This window comes from Typopeltis vanoorti, chromosome 3, assembly GCF_054136105.1.
Source record: "Typopeltis vanoorti isolate ZY-2024b chromosome 3, IOZ_Tvanoo_1.0, whole genome shotgun sequence".
Classification (NCBI taxonomy): Eukaryota; Metazoa; Arthropoda; class Arachnida; order Uropygi; family Thelyphonidae; genus Typopeltis; species Typopeltis vanoorti.
Genome location: NC_143551.1, coordinates 57904695 through 57923853, shown reverse-complemented (window position 1 = coordinate 57923853; position 19159 = coordinate 57904695). Strand labels below are relative to the sequence as shown.

The window sequence follows — 19159 nt, the reverse complement described above, 5'->3', positions numbered from 1 at the left end:
TAGATATGACTATTGGAGCTCTCACAAGTAATAGATCGATTTGCAGGAAAATTGTTGACAGCAGATTAATAATAATGTGAATAGTTACAATACCTAATCATGTATTGCTGTCATAGTAACCTAAACACCCTTTGGGGTTATATATCAGGAAATTGATGTGTAATATAATTAATATACTGGCAATAAATTTATGTCCACATTTGGCTGTAATAATGAAAATTTTTTCATATACAGGTAAAAATGTTCATCCTTAACTTTTGGACACTAGTGTAGGTTGAAATAGGTATTAAGTTATCTCTAGGGTAAGGCTTCTGGTTTATTTAATCCTTGGTACACCTATACAAATGTGCTATTTCTTCGTGACTATATAATGGTGAGATTATTATGAATTCTTTTATTGCCTGTCAGTTGGTTTATTAATAGGATATTTATTTTTTCTTATATATATTCTTTGGTTAGTAGTTGTTTCTGTTTTACTGTATGAAAAAGTGAGTTTCTGGTAGAAAAATCCCTTCCATCTAAGGATTGCCTAAGCTTACTCTGCTGTTCTCTCCCCCCCCCCCCCCAAATGTTTTGAGTTAATTTTTTAATATTTTATTATTATGTTTATAAAATTTCCACCAGTATTCACATTGAGAATTGAATTTTTAACATTGCATGGCATCCATAATTACAGCACCTTAGACTATCACAATTTAATAAAATAATACATTTTCTCCATCATTGTTAGTTTTTGGCTATTGATATTATTCAGAAACAACAGTTTTAACTGACATCAAGTTTAGTATGTCCATAATACTTTTTCTGGTATAAACTGCAGTGAATGATTTTACACTTTTCATTCTGGATTATACCAGAAATAGTACTAGATGTGTAGTGAAAGTCATATAATGTATGGACTTTTATCAAGGCAACTGCATATTGCATATATGCAGTTACCTTGATAACAAACATCATTCTTTATTACAACTGTTGCATTCAAACTAGTGGACTTGCTTTTATATTTTATAACTTCCAGATACTAGTAATATTTTGCAAATCTTATTCTTAAACTCCTGATATAAAACAAATTTCACCCAGGCATTAATTCTGAGAAAACTAAAACAGCATGTGAGATTCCTTTTATCATTTCCATACTTATCTTTTAAATTTACATTCTGTGATGAAAATATAGGTTCCCTCTACTGAAAAATTCTGAAGAACCATTTTCTGAGATTGCTCTACTTATGTTCTATTAACTGCTTTAATATCATATATCAAAAAAGTGCAGCGTTTACAGTAAATTTAGGAAATGTTAAGTATACAGAAACAGAATGGAGCTATATTTATATAGGTAAAAAAAAATAGAATTTTATTCAAAAACTCAGTAACACGGACATGAATGGTCTCTACACTGTGTGTGTGCGTGCGCATGCACGCACACTGGTTAAAAAATGGAGTTCACAAGCCCAAGCCTACTAACTGTGTGCACACAACTTTTGCTTTCAGAATTTCTAAATTTACAGTCAATTTTTGAATGTGCTATAAAAACAAATCATATGATAAATCATACTTGTCACTTATTTTATTTAGTAATTTCTTCAGTGCCTTCACTCCAATATTTAACCCATACCTTAGTGATGTCAGCATCAGTTTGCTGATGTGAACAAACTGACACTGATTTCACCAAGTTGCAGTGACATATTTGTTTAGTGTCTACTGACTAGACTGTAAAGTCACTTGATCTTGTGTGAATGGTGATGTGGTGGATTTTTGTAGCAATGAGGAGTAAATGACGTAAGTTAAGGAGTAAATGACGTAAGTTAGTATTGGTAATTTTACAGGTTTTAGCTGGATGAAAAAAGGACAACAATATGAGAAATTACATTAGCAAACACATTGAATCTGAGACTGGAAACTTACATATAATGTTTTTCCATGTGCACATGGGGAGCAGAAATTAGATGGGAAATTTAGGGACATTATCAGTGAGAAAGACTGGTAATGGGGATGACTGTTCCAAAGGACAGAGATATCATTTTCATCATCAAATTCCTGATATATATATATACCCTTGGGGGAGGGGGTACATGATAATTATGAGAGTACAACACGAGAAAGTTACACCATCACTAACTTCTGATCAACAATTTTCCTCCAAATTAATCTGTTAACTGTTATGACTCCAATATTATCAGATCCCATATTTGTCTTTTAAGGCACTTTTTACTGTATCAGTCAACCTACATCTTTGTTTTCATATGGTTCTTTTTCTTGCCAACCTGGCAAAGAACACTTATTTTGCTAATCTTTTCTTTTCCATTCTGTTTTAACTGACCATACCACCTGAGATTAGCTTTACTAACACATTCTTGAATGTTAACAATGACAAGTTCTTTCTTCATATCCTCATCTTTAATGTGATACTGCCATTGATGTCATCGGTTCACTTCACTCCACTAATCTTTCTCAGAACTTTCATATCAGAGGTCTCTAGTCTTTGATCAAGCGTTTTATTTCTAACCCAGCTCTGCCTGAATTTAACATGTTGTATTTGTTGCTTAACAAGATCTCACCTTTTTGTGTTTGTTTCAGTCATGCCTATTATGTCGATCTGGTACTTATCCAATTCTTCTGGTAGCTCCATTTCTTTTTCACCAGTGCTTCTTAAGTTGACAGTACCAATTAGGACAGAGCTATATGAAATAAAAAATGAGAAATTGGTTTAGCAAGTTTGGAACTGAACAGTATATGTATGTTGAACAGTAGCTGCTTGTGTTTATATATGAATAGAATGATAGGAAGGAATGGTGGTGGCCAGTTCACTGGATCAGCATCTCTGGAAATACAGAAATAGAGCAACCATGAGAAAACATTTGGAGGTTAGTAGCTGAGAGAGAGGGGGGGGGGGGTTATTTATTAACAGATGTCTTTTCTGGGTAGAATCATACATTTTGAGTGAAGTTTTTGATATTCTATTCCACATGTGAAAGCAGTAAAATTCTTAGGTTGTTCAGATTTGTTATTAGTGTTCAGAGTTGGGCAGAGAAATAGTAATGGTTAGAATGAAAAAGAATACCATCCTTTTTTTTTAAAGAACCAAAAAGGCTGTGGATGTGATATATGGCAGGATAAACTCGATATAAAAGTCAGCCCAAGAAGAGAAACTGACCTTGGTGAGTGGGACATTATCAAAAGTGAAACATGGTTCTCCACTTCAGAACAGCAAGAAGAGTAGTGTTTTATAAGGCATTGGTCAGAGAAGATCTTAAGGTATATTATACTTGATATACTTGACAAGAATTTATATTAATTCTTGTTTTAATCCTTTGTTAAGTGTAAGGAAACAGTTTGCATGGGAAGTATCTTGGTGATTGGTCTTGTATATAGAAGCATCGATTGTCTCAATATTTCATAATGCACAGCATTATACAATGTACATGCCCAAAAGGAAGTATGATTTACATTATGGTTACAGGGACAATTGAGAAGTTAGCAGCCTGTGTATACAAATAGGCTAGTCGTGTAGATACTTGATGCACAAACTTTGTTTGCTTGAAACAAGAATTTAATTATTAAGTATAATATACACTATAAGTGGGGGGAAAAGAAAATTGTACAAAATTTTTCCACTTGAAGTGTAAATTGCTTGTGAGACATACAGAAATATTTTGAGAAAATTTGGAAAAAAAGAGCAAAGCAAATTATAACGGCAAATACTTGTTGGATTTCTGTTCAGGACATGGATTTTTACATTTCATTTAGTATCCCTGCCACTTAAATGAATGAAAGCAGATCATTCTGCAAACACAGCATACTACAAAATCTTATGTTATGCAATTATAATCTTTAAATGATGGTGGGCATAGTGTCACTGTATCTTTGTTTAGTATATTCACGTTTTGTTAGCATATCGGTAACCAGAGGTATAGTGACTGTCATAACTGATAGAAAGAAATGGTACAGCATGCAAACTATTTTGGAAAAGTACTTCAAACTCAAAAACTTAGAAAAAAAAAAAAAAGCATAATTCTATTCTAGTCTGCATTCTGTGATGAAAACAGAGGCTCCCCTACTGAATGACAGCAAAAGAAGTGTATTCTGGGAATGCATTTTAAAGTGATTGAATTTCTGTAATGATTTACATTTGTTTGGGTATTCCTACAAGAGTCATTGGTTATTTCAGAATCAATTGTCTAGATTTATGTAGTTTGTATGTGGTTGTGATTATGTGCATCAGTTATGTATGGTGTAGTTTAGTAATGAATTATATTTTATTAAAAAAAATAGCAAACACATTAAAGGCAAAATGAAATAAAAAAAATAAATAATTAAAATATTTAAATGTTATTAACAAAGATACTATTTGTTTATTTAAACAAGAAATGCCTTAATCACCCCTTATTTCTATAACTACATTTCTGAAAGATGGGTATCTTAAAAAAACATAATTCTATTTCAGTCTGCATTCTGTGATGAAAATATAGGCTCCCTCTACTGAAAAACAATGAAGAACTGTATTCTGAGAATGCATTATTTTAAATGGAATACTTATATGACCCATGTTTCTGTTTAAGTCCTACCCTTACAAGTGTTTCACTGGTTGTCTACAAATAATCACAACCATATAACCAGAGTTATGTGGTTGTGATTATTTCTTTGGCATATTGTGTATCAGATAATTTTGTAATGAAAGTTATATTTCATTGCAAAAAAAAAAAAACATTAAAAAGCAATTACAAAAAGAAAGAAACAGAGCAAAAATTAAAATATTTGAAAGTTAAAAACTAATGTACTACTTGTTTATTGAAAGAATGACCAAATCTCCCATCCTTTCTGTAAGTCTTTCCAAGAGATGTAGGAATGTTTTTTTTTTTTTTTTTTTTTTTAAATAAAAATTATATCTGTTGCATTCTGTGATGAAAACACAGGCTCCCTCTACTGATTGACAGTGAAGAAGTGTATTCTGAGAATGCATTATTTTAAACTGATTGTGAACGTCTGTAGTGATATTTTTTAGTTGAGCACCATTCAACCTTTTTGGTTCTATAGTTATGTTTGCAATAACAGAATTATTCAATTTAAACCATTTTCAGAAATAAATAATAAAAAATTGTATTCTGCCAATTTTAATCTTGTATACTGATGCCTAAAGCCCAGCCACTGGGGAGGGCAAGTTAGCCCATCTCGGTGCTGGTCCCAAGCCCGGATAAATGGGGAGGATTGGCATCAGGAAGGGCATTCAGCTGTTTAAAAAAAAAAAAAAAAAAGCATGCCAAAACCAGGGATGAAATGTCGAATAACGGAGAAAGGACAATGGCTAGGGCATCCCCCCCCCCCCCCCCCCCGTAAGCGGCGCGCAGTTCTGTCACCCAAGGACTGGGTGAAGTGGGCTTGGGCTACCGAACCAAGGACGGGTTCGGCTGAAGAAGTAAGTCCAACAGAAAGAGAGAGTGTGTAAAGTAAGAATCGGGTCGCTGAATGTGGGTACAATGAATGAGAAGAGTAGTGAGACAGTAGACATGATGAGAAGAAGGAAGCTGAAGATCTTGTGCGTGCAGGAGACAAGGTGGAAGGGCAATAAAGCAAAGGAGCTGGCAGAAGGATATAAACTGTTTTACAGCGGGTTGAATGAGAATGGAAAAAAAACGGAGTTGGAATCATCATCGGCAAGGAGCTGAAGGGTGAAGCCTGCGAGGTGTGCCGGAAGAATGATGATTATGAGTGTTAAGCTTGAGATTGGAGGAAGCATGGCTGTCATAGTGTGTGGATATGCTCCACAAGTAGGTTGTGATGAGAAAGAGGCATTCTGGAGCGAACTAGACCAGGTAGTAATGGGAATCCCTGATGGTGAGAGAGTGATTGTCGGAGCAGATCTGAATGGACATGTAGGAAGGCGACGAAGTGGTGAGGAAAGGGGCACAGGGGTTGGAGTAGTGGTGAAAGAAATGAAGAAGGTAAAAGAATTGTAGGGCATGCTGTGGCCTTCGACCTGGCTATAGCTAACATGTGGTTTAAGAAGAGAATTGGACACCTGATAACTTATAAGAGCGGGGATAGGATGAGTCAGATTGACTATATTATGTCAAGGAAACATCTGAAGGAGGTGAAAAACTGTAAAGTGATTAACAGAGAAAGTGTAGTGGCACAGCACAGGTTGGTTGTGGTAGACTGTGATACAAAAGGGGAAAAGAAGAATAGACGGAAGTGGCGGAAAGATAGGAAAATGAAGTGGTGGAAATTGGAAGAGGAAGGTCCAAGGAATGAGTTTAAAGAAAAGATATTGGAAGGAATGAAGTTACCAGAGGATGTGGAAGAATGGTGGGATGTAAATAGTCAGAATATTAGAAAAATTGGAGAAGAGGCGCTCGGTATAACATCAGGAAAGGGGCTGCCCGAGGATAAGGAGGCATGGTGGTGGAATGAGGAGATACAGTTGGAGATCAGGGAAAAGAAAGAGGCAAAAAAAAAAATTGGACATGACTGGAACCAGAGCCGACAAGGAGGCACATAGATTAGCGAAGAAAAGTGCAAAGAGAGCTGTGGCAAAGGCGAGGGCAGTTGAAGAGGCTTATGAAGTACTGGAGAAATGGTGGTGAAGCTAAGTTGTTGAGAATAGTGAAAGCTAGAGAAAAGGCCTCGAAAGACATAACATCAGTTAAGCAGATAAAGGATGCCACAGGAGTAGTACTACAAGAGGAGGACAAAATCAGAGGAATATGGGAAGAATATTTTTGTAATCTACTAAATGAGGAGAATCCAAGAGAGAGGTGTGAGGAGTGAGGATGGAGAGGCAAACGAAGGATCGGTGCAGGACATAAGCAGAGATGAAGTGTATTGGGCACTGAGAAAAATGAAGAATGGAAAGACTGGGAGTGGACCAGATACTGAGAAGCTTGGGCAGCGAGGGCGTAGACATGTTATGGGATCTGATGAGGAAAATAGCCCAACAGGAAAAGATTCCAGAGGAATGGAGGAAAAGCATTTGTCCTAATCTACAAGGGAAAAGGAGATGTTCAAGATTGTGGCAACTATGGAGGGATCAAGCTGATGTCACACACGTTGAAGATATGGGAAAGAGTAATTGAAGGAAGGATATGGCGGGAAACAAAAATTGGTGAGGAGCAGTTTGGATTTATGCCAGGAAGAGGGACAATGGATGCAATATTTGCACTAAAGCGATTGATGGAGAAATATAGGGAGATGCAGGCAGAGCTACATATGGTGTTTATAGACCTGGAAAAGGCATATGACAGGGTGGCCAGACAGGAGGTATGGAGGTGTATGAAGAAGAAGGGGTGTCGGAAAAGTACGTGAGGTTGGTGAAGGAGATGTATGAGGGAGCAAAAACTCGGGCAGGTCTAGTGTCGGCATGACAGAAGAGTTTCCCATTGTCGTAGGGCTCCATCAGGGATCAGCTCTGAGCCCCTACCTCTTTGATCTGGTCATGGATGTACTAGTGGAGGATGTTAAGAGGGAGGCACCATGGAGCATGATGTTTGCCAATGATATTGTTCTCTGCGAATCATTCCGAAAGAAGCTTGAAAAGACCCTGAAAGAGTGGAGAAAAAGGTATTGGAGGAGAGAGGCATGAAAATTAACCAAGTAAAGACCAAATATATATCAACGGGGAGTGATGAGGATATGATCATACGACTCCAGGGTGAAAGGTTAACTTCAGGGAAGAAATTCAAGTAACTCAGGTCGGTCATCGAGAGGAATGGTGACCTGGATGAGGAAATACAGCACCGAATAACATGCAGCTGGATGAACTGGAGGAAGATGAGTGGGGTCCTGTGTGACAAGAGAGTGGGTTATTAGATGAAAGGAAAGCTGTATAAGATGGTGGTAAGGCCGGCGATGCTCCATGGCGCGGAGCGGAGATGTGGCCTATAACAAAGGCACAGGAGAGGAAAATGGAGGTGGCAGAGATGCGGATGTTGAGATGGATGAGTGGTGTGACAAAGAAGGACAGGATAAGGAATGACTACATCAGAGGGACGATCAAGGTGGGACTGATCGGTAAGGTACAAGAAAGCAGGCTGAGGTGGTTCGGTCATGTAGAGAGAAGGAGTGAGAAGTATGTTGGTAAAGAAGTGGAGCTTATGGAGGTGGAGGGAAGGAGGAAAAGAGGCAGGCCCAAACTCAGATGGAGGGATAAGGTAGCTGAGGATCTTAGGGAGAAAGGATGGAGTTGGGAAGATGCCCTGGACCGGAGAATCTGGAAGAAGAAGATTAAAGATGGGAACGTCGACCCCCGTTTAACACGGGATAAGGCATACCGAAAGAAGATACTGGTGCCTAAAGTTAATCTAACAAGTTAAAACCAATAATATTTATATTGACCCAAGAAACAAATGATCTGGAAGTCTAGTAATGAAATTGTAATTCCATTGGGTTATAGTAAATGTGTATCTAGAGTATATTCCAGAAAATGATATCTTTTGGTAGAAGTATATGGTAAACAGTTGGCTGTTCTTTATTTACTTAGGTGTAATTTATTTAATTCATTTTTATTCTGTTATCAAGATTGTTTATATGTGGCCATGTGAATTCTTGGTTCTATTATGCTTAAAGGTGACACATTTATACGTTCATGTGATATACAAGTAGTACTGTGTAGATTTTTAATAAAAATGAAGTAACTGTGGATTCTGTACTTTAATTATATTCCTTTTTACATCATAGAAACTCTGGTGCATCACTTTACTCTTAGAATTTTGAAAAACTGCACAGTGAAATGGATGTTTTGTCAGTCAGATGGGTTGACTGTTATTGTGCTATCACTTTCTAATAAATTCACAAGTGGTGCTTTTAAAAGCCACAAGCCTAAATAACTACAAACATAATTATTTATATTAAGAAAGCTGTAAAAGATTACATTTCCTCTCACCCACTTGAAATCTCAATTCAGGAATTAAGATTCCAACAACAAACAAAATAAATTCCTTTACTAATCCTCTAGGATTAATGAACTATTGCAAATTTATGCAATCAGTTCCAATTAAGGAATTTTTTCATACATTCTCTATGTTCACTGGGCATCTACAGATGCCGTATGGTCACTTTGATGCTCGGTGATGTGCCACACCAGGCCTCGCCATGTAGTCCTGTTGTTTGCTTTTCTGGTGGCCTCAACTCTCTGAAGATCAGTCACTCCACCCACACACACCATCCATCCATCCATCTATCTCATTGATTGTCTACCCCTGCCTCTTTTTCCAGGAACTTTACTTCTATTACTGTTCTGAGAAGTCCCCCCTTCCATATCCTTTCTATGTGTCCAAAATATTTTAACTTTCTTCTGTCAATATCCTTAAGGAGCCTTAAAGTTTTACCGATCTTTTCTAACACCCATTCATTTGTACGCCTTTCAGTATATGATATCCTCAACAGCTTTCTGTAACACCACATCTCAAAAGCAGACATCCGTTTCTTATCTGACTTCTTTAGGTTCCAAGTCTCACATCTATAAGTTGCTGTTGGAAAAACAACTGCATCTAAAATCCTCAACTTTGTTCCCATGGAGATAGATCCATCCTTTCAGATTTTAGGCAGGTCTCTGACTGTTGTTTTAGCCATTCCTAAACTTTTTCTGACATCTTCTGAACAGCAATTCTTCACATTAATAATGGATCCCAGTTACTCTAACTTGCTGATTTCCTCAATTCTTTCGACATTAAGGTACACTTGTTTCTCAAGAGCTTCTCTATTTGTATTTCCTTTGAGAACCATAATCTTTGTCCTGCTAGGATTGAGTTGAAGTCCTCTGTTATTACTGATCTTGTTAACTTTGTCAAGAATTAGTCCTGGTTCTTCCATGTCATTACAAAGGAGTACTGTATCATCAGCATACCTCAGATTACTGATCAATCTACCTCCTATCCTAATTCCTGTCCTGAGCTCATCCAATGCTTCATGCATGATGTCCTCTGCATATATACTAAACAAGTGAAGAGAAAGTAAACATCTTTGCCTTACTCCTTTTCCAACTTGAAGCCAGTCAGTCAATCCAACACCTGTTCTTACCGTGGCTTCTTGCTCCTTATACAAGTTGCCTATGAACCTGATAGTGCATTGCAGAAAACCCATTCTTTTCATTACTTCCCACAGTTTCACATGCTCAACACAGTCAAAAGGAGTAGTCTAAAAAACACATTACCAGAGGGAGTCTGAATTCTTTATATTTTTCTATGATCTGTCTAAGGCATTATAAATTAAGGAATGAATTTCACGATATTTACCTCAACTCTAGAAAGTTAAACATGAAGGCAGCAGACATTAGACTGTCTGCCCTACAGTTCTCTAAATACCATGTTCACTTTATGTAGTCACTTCCTATGCTTAAGTGAATAAGTTTTCTTGCCTTCAGTATTCTTTAATATACACACACTATTACAAAGAACACTGTTTAGAAGTTCTGTAGAGATAAAACGATGAATCTTCATTCCATTCATTGACAACAAAAAAACACAGGGTTATAATAAAAAGACATGCATTTTGTTTAAAATTCCTTTATCCAAACTTTGAGCTACTGTTATTCCTTTATTCATTAAACAAAAAATATATTTGAGGCTTTCTAGATTATCATTTTATGGTTGTACATGATTAAAGAAATTACTTTCAAATAAATCCATTGATCTCCGAATACATTTCTGTGTCATCAAAAATGGCTCCCCCATAACTATGGTTATTTAGCCATCATTTTCCCTCTCCTGTTTCTTTAATTTTCACTTCTGTGCGTGCGTGCGCTAGCTTCAAACTCACTGTTACTGGCTGAAACCTCAGTGCTGTCCATGAATTATGTATACTGTCAAGTCCACATGCTTTGCTGCCATTATGTAAGTTTTGTTAAAGTCAACAAAAATTTATAATGTAAACTAAAGTTTCAAATTATTTTAACAACATTTGACAAAGTAAATTCTTCTTCTCTCCTGTAGTCCTAAATGGACCGTTGGGTATTCATGGCTGATAGGTGATATTCTTTGTTAGCTTCCTTCAATCATCTCAGTCTCTTGTTCTTGATGTCAGTTGAGAAAGGGAGGAATTTGTCCATTTTTTGATGTTATCAGTCTATTTTAATCGAGGTCGGCCCCTAACCCTTGGTCTCGGAATGATTCCTAGTGGTTGCATGCCATTAATCCTCTCCACATGTCTGAACCATTTCACCTGTCTTCTTCTGACGACTGTCAGAATATTTTCCCTTCTTCTCCCGTCTATTGAATCGATCGGTTTTCGGACATTTTCATTGGTTTCGTGAACGGTATAGAGAATTCTCAAAAGTCTTCTGTAAGTTTTCATTTCAAAAGACAGGAGTCGCCTCTCATCTTCCCTCAAAGTCCAGGCCTCACAACCATACAAGAGGATAGAATTCACCAAGGTGTCAATTAGTCTTAGTCTGATTGTGATTGCTATTCTGTTATCTCCTCACAATGGTTTTAACTTCTGTAGGGCCACAGTTGCCTTAGCAATTCGGTATTTAATGTCGGTTTTTGAACAACCATCTTGGCTCAACGTGCTTCCTAGATAAGTGAACTTGTTTACATTCTCAATTTGTTTATTGCCAAATTGTATCTTTAAGAATTCAATGTCTGATTTTGAGATTATCATTGTTTTTGTTTTTTTTAGGTTTATGTATAATCCATATTTTTTTAATGTTCCGAAAACATGGCTGGTCATCTCTTGTAATTCTTCTTCACTTTCTGCCAGAAGATCGATATCGTCTGCAAAATGTAAGTTATTTATTCTTAGTCTGCCAACTACTATTCCAGTGTCATATTCATGAAGAGCTTCATCTATGACATATTCCAGAAAACAATTAAAAAGAAGAGGGGAGAAGACCCTGTCTTATCCCCGTTCTGCCCGGAATGGTTCACTGCTGTAATTTTTTATTTCAATTCTCATATCAGATGAGGAATAAAGAGATTTAATAATCATAATGATTTTGTTGTCAATACCATAATCTAAAATTTTCCATAATGCATCACCATATTGAGTCAAAAGTTTTTTGAAGGTCTAAAAAAAGTTGTGACAGATTATTTTGTTATGTTCTATGTATTTTTTGCCTAGTATGTGTATTGTAAAAATATGGTTGATTGTACTTCTGGACTTCTGGGAAACCCTCTTGTTCATCTGACAGTCTGGTTTCTATTTTCTTTTCAATTCTTGACAATAGTATTTTTAACAGGATTTTGCTTGGATGACTAATAAGGCTTATTGTTCTGTAGTTGCTACGTTTATTGCTGTTTCCCTTTTTAGGAATAAGTACAAGGATAGAAGTCTGCCAATCAGAAAGCCAAGTCTCTGTGTTCCATACATCCTGAAGTAAATTTAGCAAGGTGTCTATGATGATGTCACCTCCTTCACGTATCAGTTCCATTGTAACATCATCAATTCCCAGTGATTTTCCTATTTTTGAGGAGCTAACTGCCACAATGACTTCTTCTTTTAATATCGGGTAATCTCCTTCCTCTGAACCTCCTGGCACATCCAAAATATTGCCAGTCAGTTGAGGGTCCTTTTGAAAAAGTATGGTTACGTAACATTTCCATCTATCAACTATTTTCTGGTTGTCCATGATAGGAGTTACATCTTCATCTTCTATACGCCAATTAATTGCAGTAAAAGGTTTAGTTAACTTATTGATAATTTGAAAAGCACTTTTAGGATTATTTTTATTTAAGTCCTCTTCTATATTTTTGCATTCATCTAATATCCATAAGTTTCTAGCATGTTTGATTTCTTTTTTAATAATCTTAGTAATATTTTTATACTGTTCTCTATTATCACCACTATTAATATGAGATTTCAAATATCTTCTTTTGTCGCATAGATCCAAAATATTTTTGGTTATCCATGGTTTATTTATTTTCCTTTTGCATTCAAGGATTTTTTCAGCTGTCTCAGTTATCTTTTGTGAGAAGTATTTGATTTTAGATTCGATATTATTATATTTCTTGAAGCTTGTGTCAAATTTGTTTTAATTTGTATTTATATAGTATATTTATTTGAGGATCTTCTAATTTTTCTATATTATATCTTTTACAAGTTGATTTTGTAGGCAATATTTCTTTCATTTTCATATTCACAGTTGTGATGACCATGTTATGGTTGCTGCTAATGTCGGCTCCAGGAAATGAACTGGTTCTTGTGAGGTTGATGGAGTTTTTAAATCTTGTGCTTACAAGGATAAAGTCAATTTGGTTGTGTGTTTTACCATCAGGGGAATTCCATGTCCATCTTCTGGAAGCTTTATGGGGAAATAGAGTGTTAGTAATGGTGAATTCATTTTGTGTGGCAAAATTGATCAATTCAAAAACCTCTTTCGTTTGTCTCCCCATAGACATACGGTCCCGACAAATGGGAGATATTCCTTGCTGGTGTCTGTACCAATTTTGGCATTCCAATCGCCCTGTACAATCAAAAGGTCTTTTCTATTCACTCCAGTGATTGTTGCATTAAGTTGACCATAAAACTTCTACTTCGGAGTCCTCGTTACCTGTGGTTGGGGCATAGACCTGTATGATGGTGATATTGAGTGGTTTTCCTCTTAGGTGGACTAGAGCAATTCTGCTGTTGATAGGAATGAATTCCATGACAGAATTTCGTGATGATTTGTGTATCAAAGTAAATTGCATAACTTTAATTCTCTTTGTGGAGAACAAACCAAGTGAATTTAATTATATTATTAAATTCCTTGATGGAGAATGGGGAAGAAATTATTGCTTTTATTAAAACCTCATTTCTTTCCAATTCTTTTTATTAAGATTGCTTAATACATAGTTGCCCGATAAAAATAAAATAAATAAAAATGTGCATCTTAACAAAACTGAATTAAATTTTACAAAAATGCAACCATTAAAAATTGATTTTATAGAAGATTGCAGAAATATTAAGAAATGTCATAATACTTCACCTGTCAGGAAGATGCAAAAATAAAATTCTAGAAGTGTTATATTTTTATGTGTGAATGATCTGCTCCAAGTATATTATTCCCCATTTATATGCAAATTTGTTATATTCATGGAGTCATGGAGTAATTACATATATATTTTACTTTTTGTTGGCTAGAATGTTCCAGGTTCGTATCCGTGATAGTGCATTGACTTCAGGATCAACATGTTGTGTTCTGAATAATGAAGCTCAATGATAAAAAAAAATTAAAATATTTACTTTAAACATATAATTATATACAACAGATAATGCAAACAAAGAATAATTAAATGGCCATTTTGAAAACAACATAAATGAGCTCAAGTTTCTCTCATATCCTAACTTTCACATTAATTTAATGCTGAGAGGATACACGAAATATTTTACAAGACAAACTGAAAATAGCATTCAGTTAAATGTTCTGCAGTCTCACTTGGCCATATATAAGTTTCCTTTAATGCATCTATCTTTCAATTTTCTGAAGTAGGCACGAAGAAAAATCGCACAAACAACAGGAATAAGTTGAGCAATTCCAAATGCATTTCCAATATAAGAATTTTCATCACAGATTCCAAATTGCTCCTTGGATTATATATCACTTGCCTTTAATTGAACACAAAATTTTTTCACATACAAAGGCTTGATATATCATACTGTACTTCAGTTATTAGCTTCACAGTTCCGTACCCTTGGAAAGTAATTCAAGATGCATATAAAATATTTTCTGGGGTTTGAGAACTTAACTCAAACTCCAGAAATTCATTAAACTTCTTCTCTCCCTTACTTGCCTACTCTTTACGTTTTCGTGTTCCTGTTACCAAATGACAGCTGTTCTAAAAACAACTAATGCGTACATCCATTACTGAGATTTAGAGAGAAACTCAAGTGACAGCATGGCTGCTGTTGCTGCTGCGTTTGCACGTTGTACAATAATAGTGACATACAAACACTATTGTAACACAAACCTACAATTAATATACAAACAACCATTTCTGTGCTATTACCATATATTGTAATCCTTGAGGATTACAATATATGGTAAGTAAGTTTATAACTACAATTAAATTATTCTATATTGCTGCTATTTAACCACGTGACAGCTCTAATAATACTAAGCATATAACTGTATTACTTAATGCAAACAAATCACATATATACTTTAGATTATCTTATTATATAATAAAACATATTCCTCATTAAATAAATATTTCACTAAGCAATAAAAATCGAATAAGCAAAATATTTATGTGAGATTTTTACAACACTGATAATACTTCACCCAATGTCATAAAGATGCAAAAATAAAATTTTGCTTTCTTTAATTTTACCAGGAATATTTAAAAAGCAAAATCAGCTAATGCCTTTTATTTCCTCTCTTACAGGGAGGGGTTGGTAAGGGCAGTTTTAGCCCTATCTAACTTTTGCTAGCCCGAGACTATCACTAACTATAAGTGCCATCTGATAAAGAGTTGCCACCTCATGGTCCCAACACAATATGTTATTGTCTGTAATAGTCTAAAGGAATATTTAAAATAAAAACAGTATCAAAATGAGAGAAAAGACACTGCTCTGATTTCCTTAAGTAACAAAATAAAAATGTGAACAGAACTTTGATTTTGGATTTTTAAATATATAAAATAATTTTATAATGAAAATGAAATTGTGATATAGGAAAATAAATTTCCTGGAAGACTTGATAAGTATTTCCTTCTGAAAAAACTTTTTGCTGTATATTCTGGTAGCTGGTACTGAAAAAGATATTCTTGCTGCTTTTTTCTAAATGGGTGGTGTGATTTTTCATTCTTTCCACCACATGAATCAACAGTTTATTAAAATATATAATCACCTATCATTAAAATTCTTTTCTCCAGCTGATTCTACTTTTGGCTGAATGGCATCAGAGGAGAGATGATATTGGCAAAATGCTGCCATGATTTACTTCTATTTTTCTTTTCATCATTATGATTTTCCAAATATTTCTGAATCAGATTGAGATTTCTCATTAATCAAAATGCTTTTAACATAATCAGTTTTTTTCTGCATGAAAAGTGCTTGCTTCACTCTTACCTAACTGCAAAAATAATGTTTTTGAATAAAGTATCAGATATTCTATTAATTCACACTCACAGAAATTTTCTTATTGTTCCTATTCTGAAGAAAAGTGTTGTTTTCCTCTATAGATATACACTTTCAGTCATAATAATTTGGAGCATAATTAAAGCAGTATGTTAACTCATTTTCATAATTTCTTTCAATAAATTTAACTGTGATTCAATTAAAAACCAGTGATTTGAGCTTAATGTATTTAAATTGTGTTGATTGCATATATATTTAATGCTTTTGTGCATGTGTGATTTTGTTGCAGCATATAAAAAGCAGAGTTCCACTTCATTTGTTGAATATCTTAATTTTGAACATGCAGCAGTTCAATTTCTGATATGTACTCTCAAGGAGCGTTCATGACAGCACCACGTGATTAAGTTTATATTATTAATCTCCTATCAGCAATTATTTGGTATCATTACACCCCATTACAATATTAGTATTACTTCCAAGCCTCCAGTTGTCTCACACTGTTACAAATATGAGCTTCTTAATAGCATTTGAAAAGCCAAGTATGTGCTACTTGACTTCATCATTATGGTAAAATGCTTTTCTTTTTTAGACCACCAAAACTGTGATAATTGCTTTGGTGAGGTGTGAGATGAACAGGAAGAATTTCAAGTTTAAATTTTTGAATATTTCTGATTGTATTGGCTTAGTGATGTTAGTATTTTTGTGATGTAAAAGAATGCCCTTTGACAGCATGTGTTTGCATTTTCTATAATGCTGGCAAAGAGACAATGCTATCATTGCAAAAATACAGATCTCCATGCTCTTCAGTTTATTCTCATCCTTGAGATGTTTGGAGATCAACTTACCCATTTAGTTTGTACAATATTTTTTGCAGTGTTTCATGTCACTGTACATGATCTTATCTATGAATCCATACTGTTATTGGTTTAACATTTACTGGCCTTAAGAGTTCCACACAGAGCACAATAGGGATGTGTGAGAGCATTAACTTGATCTTTGCTGCAATATTGTATCACTTTTCTTGAATTATGCATTGTGTGATTTGAATAATTTGTGGGTGGTGATGGAGAAGAATTGATTCCTTCTAACCACAGAAATCTGAAGATGCATTGTTCTCTGGTGGACTCAAAGCCAACATAACCCCCAACTTATACAAGATTCAAAGAGTTCCAATCTGGAGATATATTTAGACTTTATCATCTACATAGTAAGTATAATGATCTTGAGCATATTTCTCACTTGCTGTTATTCTTACATGCAAAATTGTTTTTGTTTTTTCACTGTGACTTGTAATAACACTTAATTTGGTTACTGATAAATTTTTGCCCATCAATTGTAAGAAGTCTATTTTTCAAGTTTAATGTATTTGTTTTTTGAATGAAATCATTTTTTCTCAACTACTTTCAGTGTTAGAGAGGACTAATTAATTTACTTTTATGTTTTTAGGCGTGAGGCTTTACTTTGTGTTTTAGCCACTAACTGTGATGAGGCAATGTACGTTAAACTTGTTGAGGCTCTGTGTGCAGAACATCAAATCAATCTCATTAAGGTAAACATTAATCATTTGATCACTTCAGAGGATATAAAACCAGATATTTTTTAGATGCATAAGTGATAGGTGTGATATCTTATTCTTTTAGCCCCCCCACCCCCCAAGTTCCATTGTACAGTAATTGCAAAAAAAAAAAAAAAAAAAAAAAATTACATTTTATATTATTTTTATGGCTATTTTTGCCTGTTTTCATTTAGGAGTGTCCCTTATTTAAAATACATTGGCTTTTTACTCACTAATTCTTAGGGTATTATAAGTGTATTTTAAAGGTAAACATGTGCAGATTAATAGAGGAAGAAATTTTGCACATGCCTTGTTTGGATGTTAGGATGTCTTTGTTCTCCATACTTCTGCTGTTGGCTGTTAGGAAGGGGGGGGGGGTTCGGAAAAGTGGAGGGGAGTGTTTGAGGTAATGTGGCAAGATAAATAGAAAACCCAGATTTTTTAAAATAATATATATATATATTATTATTATTATATTTAAGGGTGTTTTTTGGGGAAGGGTTATATGGGAAACGGGTTGAGGGAGAGCGTTAACAGGGTGCGAGCTGTTTCGATTCTGTTATCATTTGGGTAATCGCTTATTGGTCGGAGTCACCTAGTTTTTATGTTGTGGGACTTCCAACATTCAGAAATTAGGTAGGGTGGGTGGACGTTGATGTTTTCGTCACATTTTATGGCAATTGTTTCTGATATTCTAAGCATTGTTTCGTTGTCTTGTTTGTCTATTATTACGGCCTTGTCAATTTGCAGGGTATGTTTCTGTTCAAGGACATGAACTGCTATTTCTGTCTTCCTTTACTCTGTATTCTATTTTTCTTTTTGATGTTGCTTTTTTTTTTTTTTTGTGTTTAAATATTCTGGAATAGGGATGTTACAGTCCCAGAAATGTTCTTGTAGTCTAGCCCAGTGCTTCCCAAACTTCTGGATGTCAGGGCCCCCTTTGCAAATATTAAAATATTTCATGGCTCCCCCTCGAAAAAAATTCGTAATAGAGAGATATATTATTATAATATTTATTGTATTTATATTCAATACAAAACATACACAGCGAATATTGCAAAAATCAAATGCATATATTACATTATTTGTCTCTTACCGTTTGGTTCTGAAGACGATGCGGGCTGTTCTGGTAAAATATGAAATACTGTCCTCTTTTTTTTTTTTTGAGTCTGTTTCTGATTGTTCGCGGGAATTTTTTTTATTTTTTATCAGCCACTTATCCAGGGTTAAATTTTTTAACGTAGAATAGATCAAATAATATCACCACTTACCGATACTGGCACACCACAGACTGACAACATGAAATTAGTGAATATTACCTGAATAAGGGAATCCCTGGACCAGGAACATTTTTCTCATTTGTGACTTTTCTCCCTTTAAGGTAATTAAGCCTAACACGAAACAGACAGCAAAGGCAGGTTATTAAAACTTGCATATGATTGGTGCGGTATTTACAAAAGATCGCGCAACCGAAAGATAAAAGCATAGCTGACAATTGAGTTGAAATGCTAACTCTCTTCATCCGAATTCGATATGTGAAACTGCCATAACATTCATTTTAACACGTTCGGTTGAATTTTATTGCTGCCTTGGGAAATCGAACTCACACACATCTAA

At 35.0% G+C, this 19159-nt stretch overlaps 1 protein-coding gene across 1 annotated transcript in view; it reads left to right on the top strand.

Moving 5' to 3' along the window:
- RpS12 (ribosomal protein S12) overlaps nt 1-19159 on the top strand; it is a 64038-nt gene that overhangs the window by 23991 nt on the left and 20888 nt on the right. Inside the window, exon 4 of the mRNA XM_090415629.1 lies at nt 17434-17536. Coding sequence (XP_090271755.1) covers nt 17434-17536 — 103 coding nt within the window. The remainder of the gene's footprint in view (nt 1-17433; nt 17537-19159) is intronic.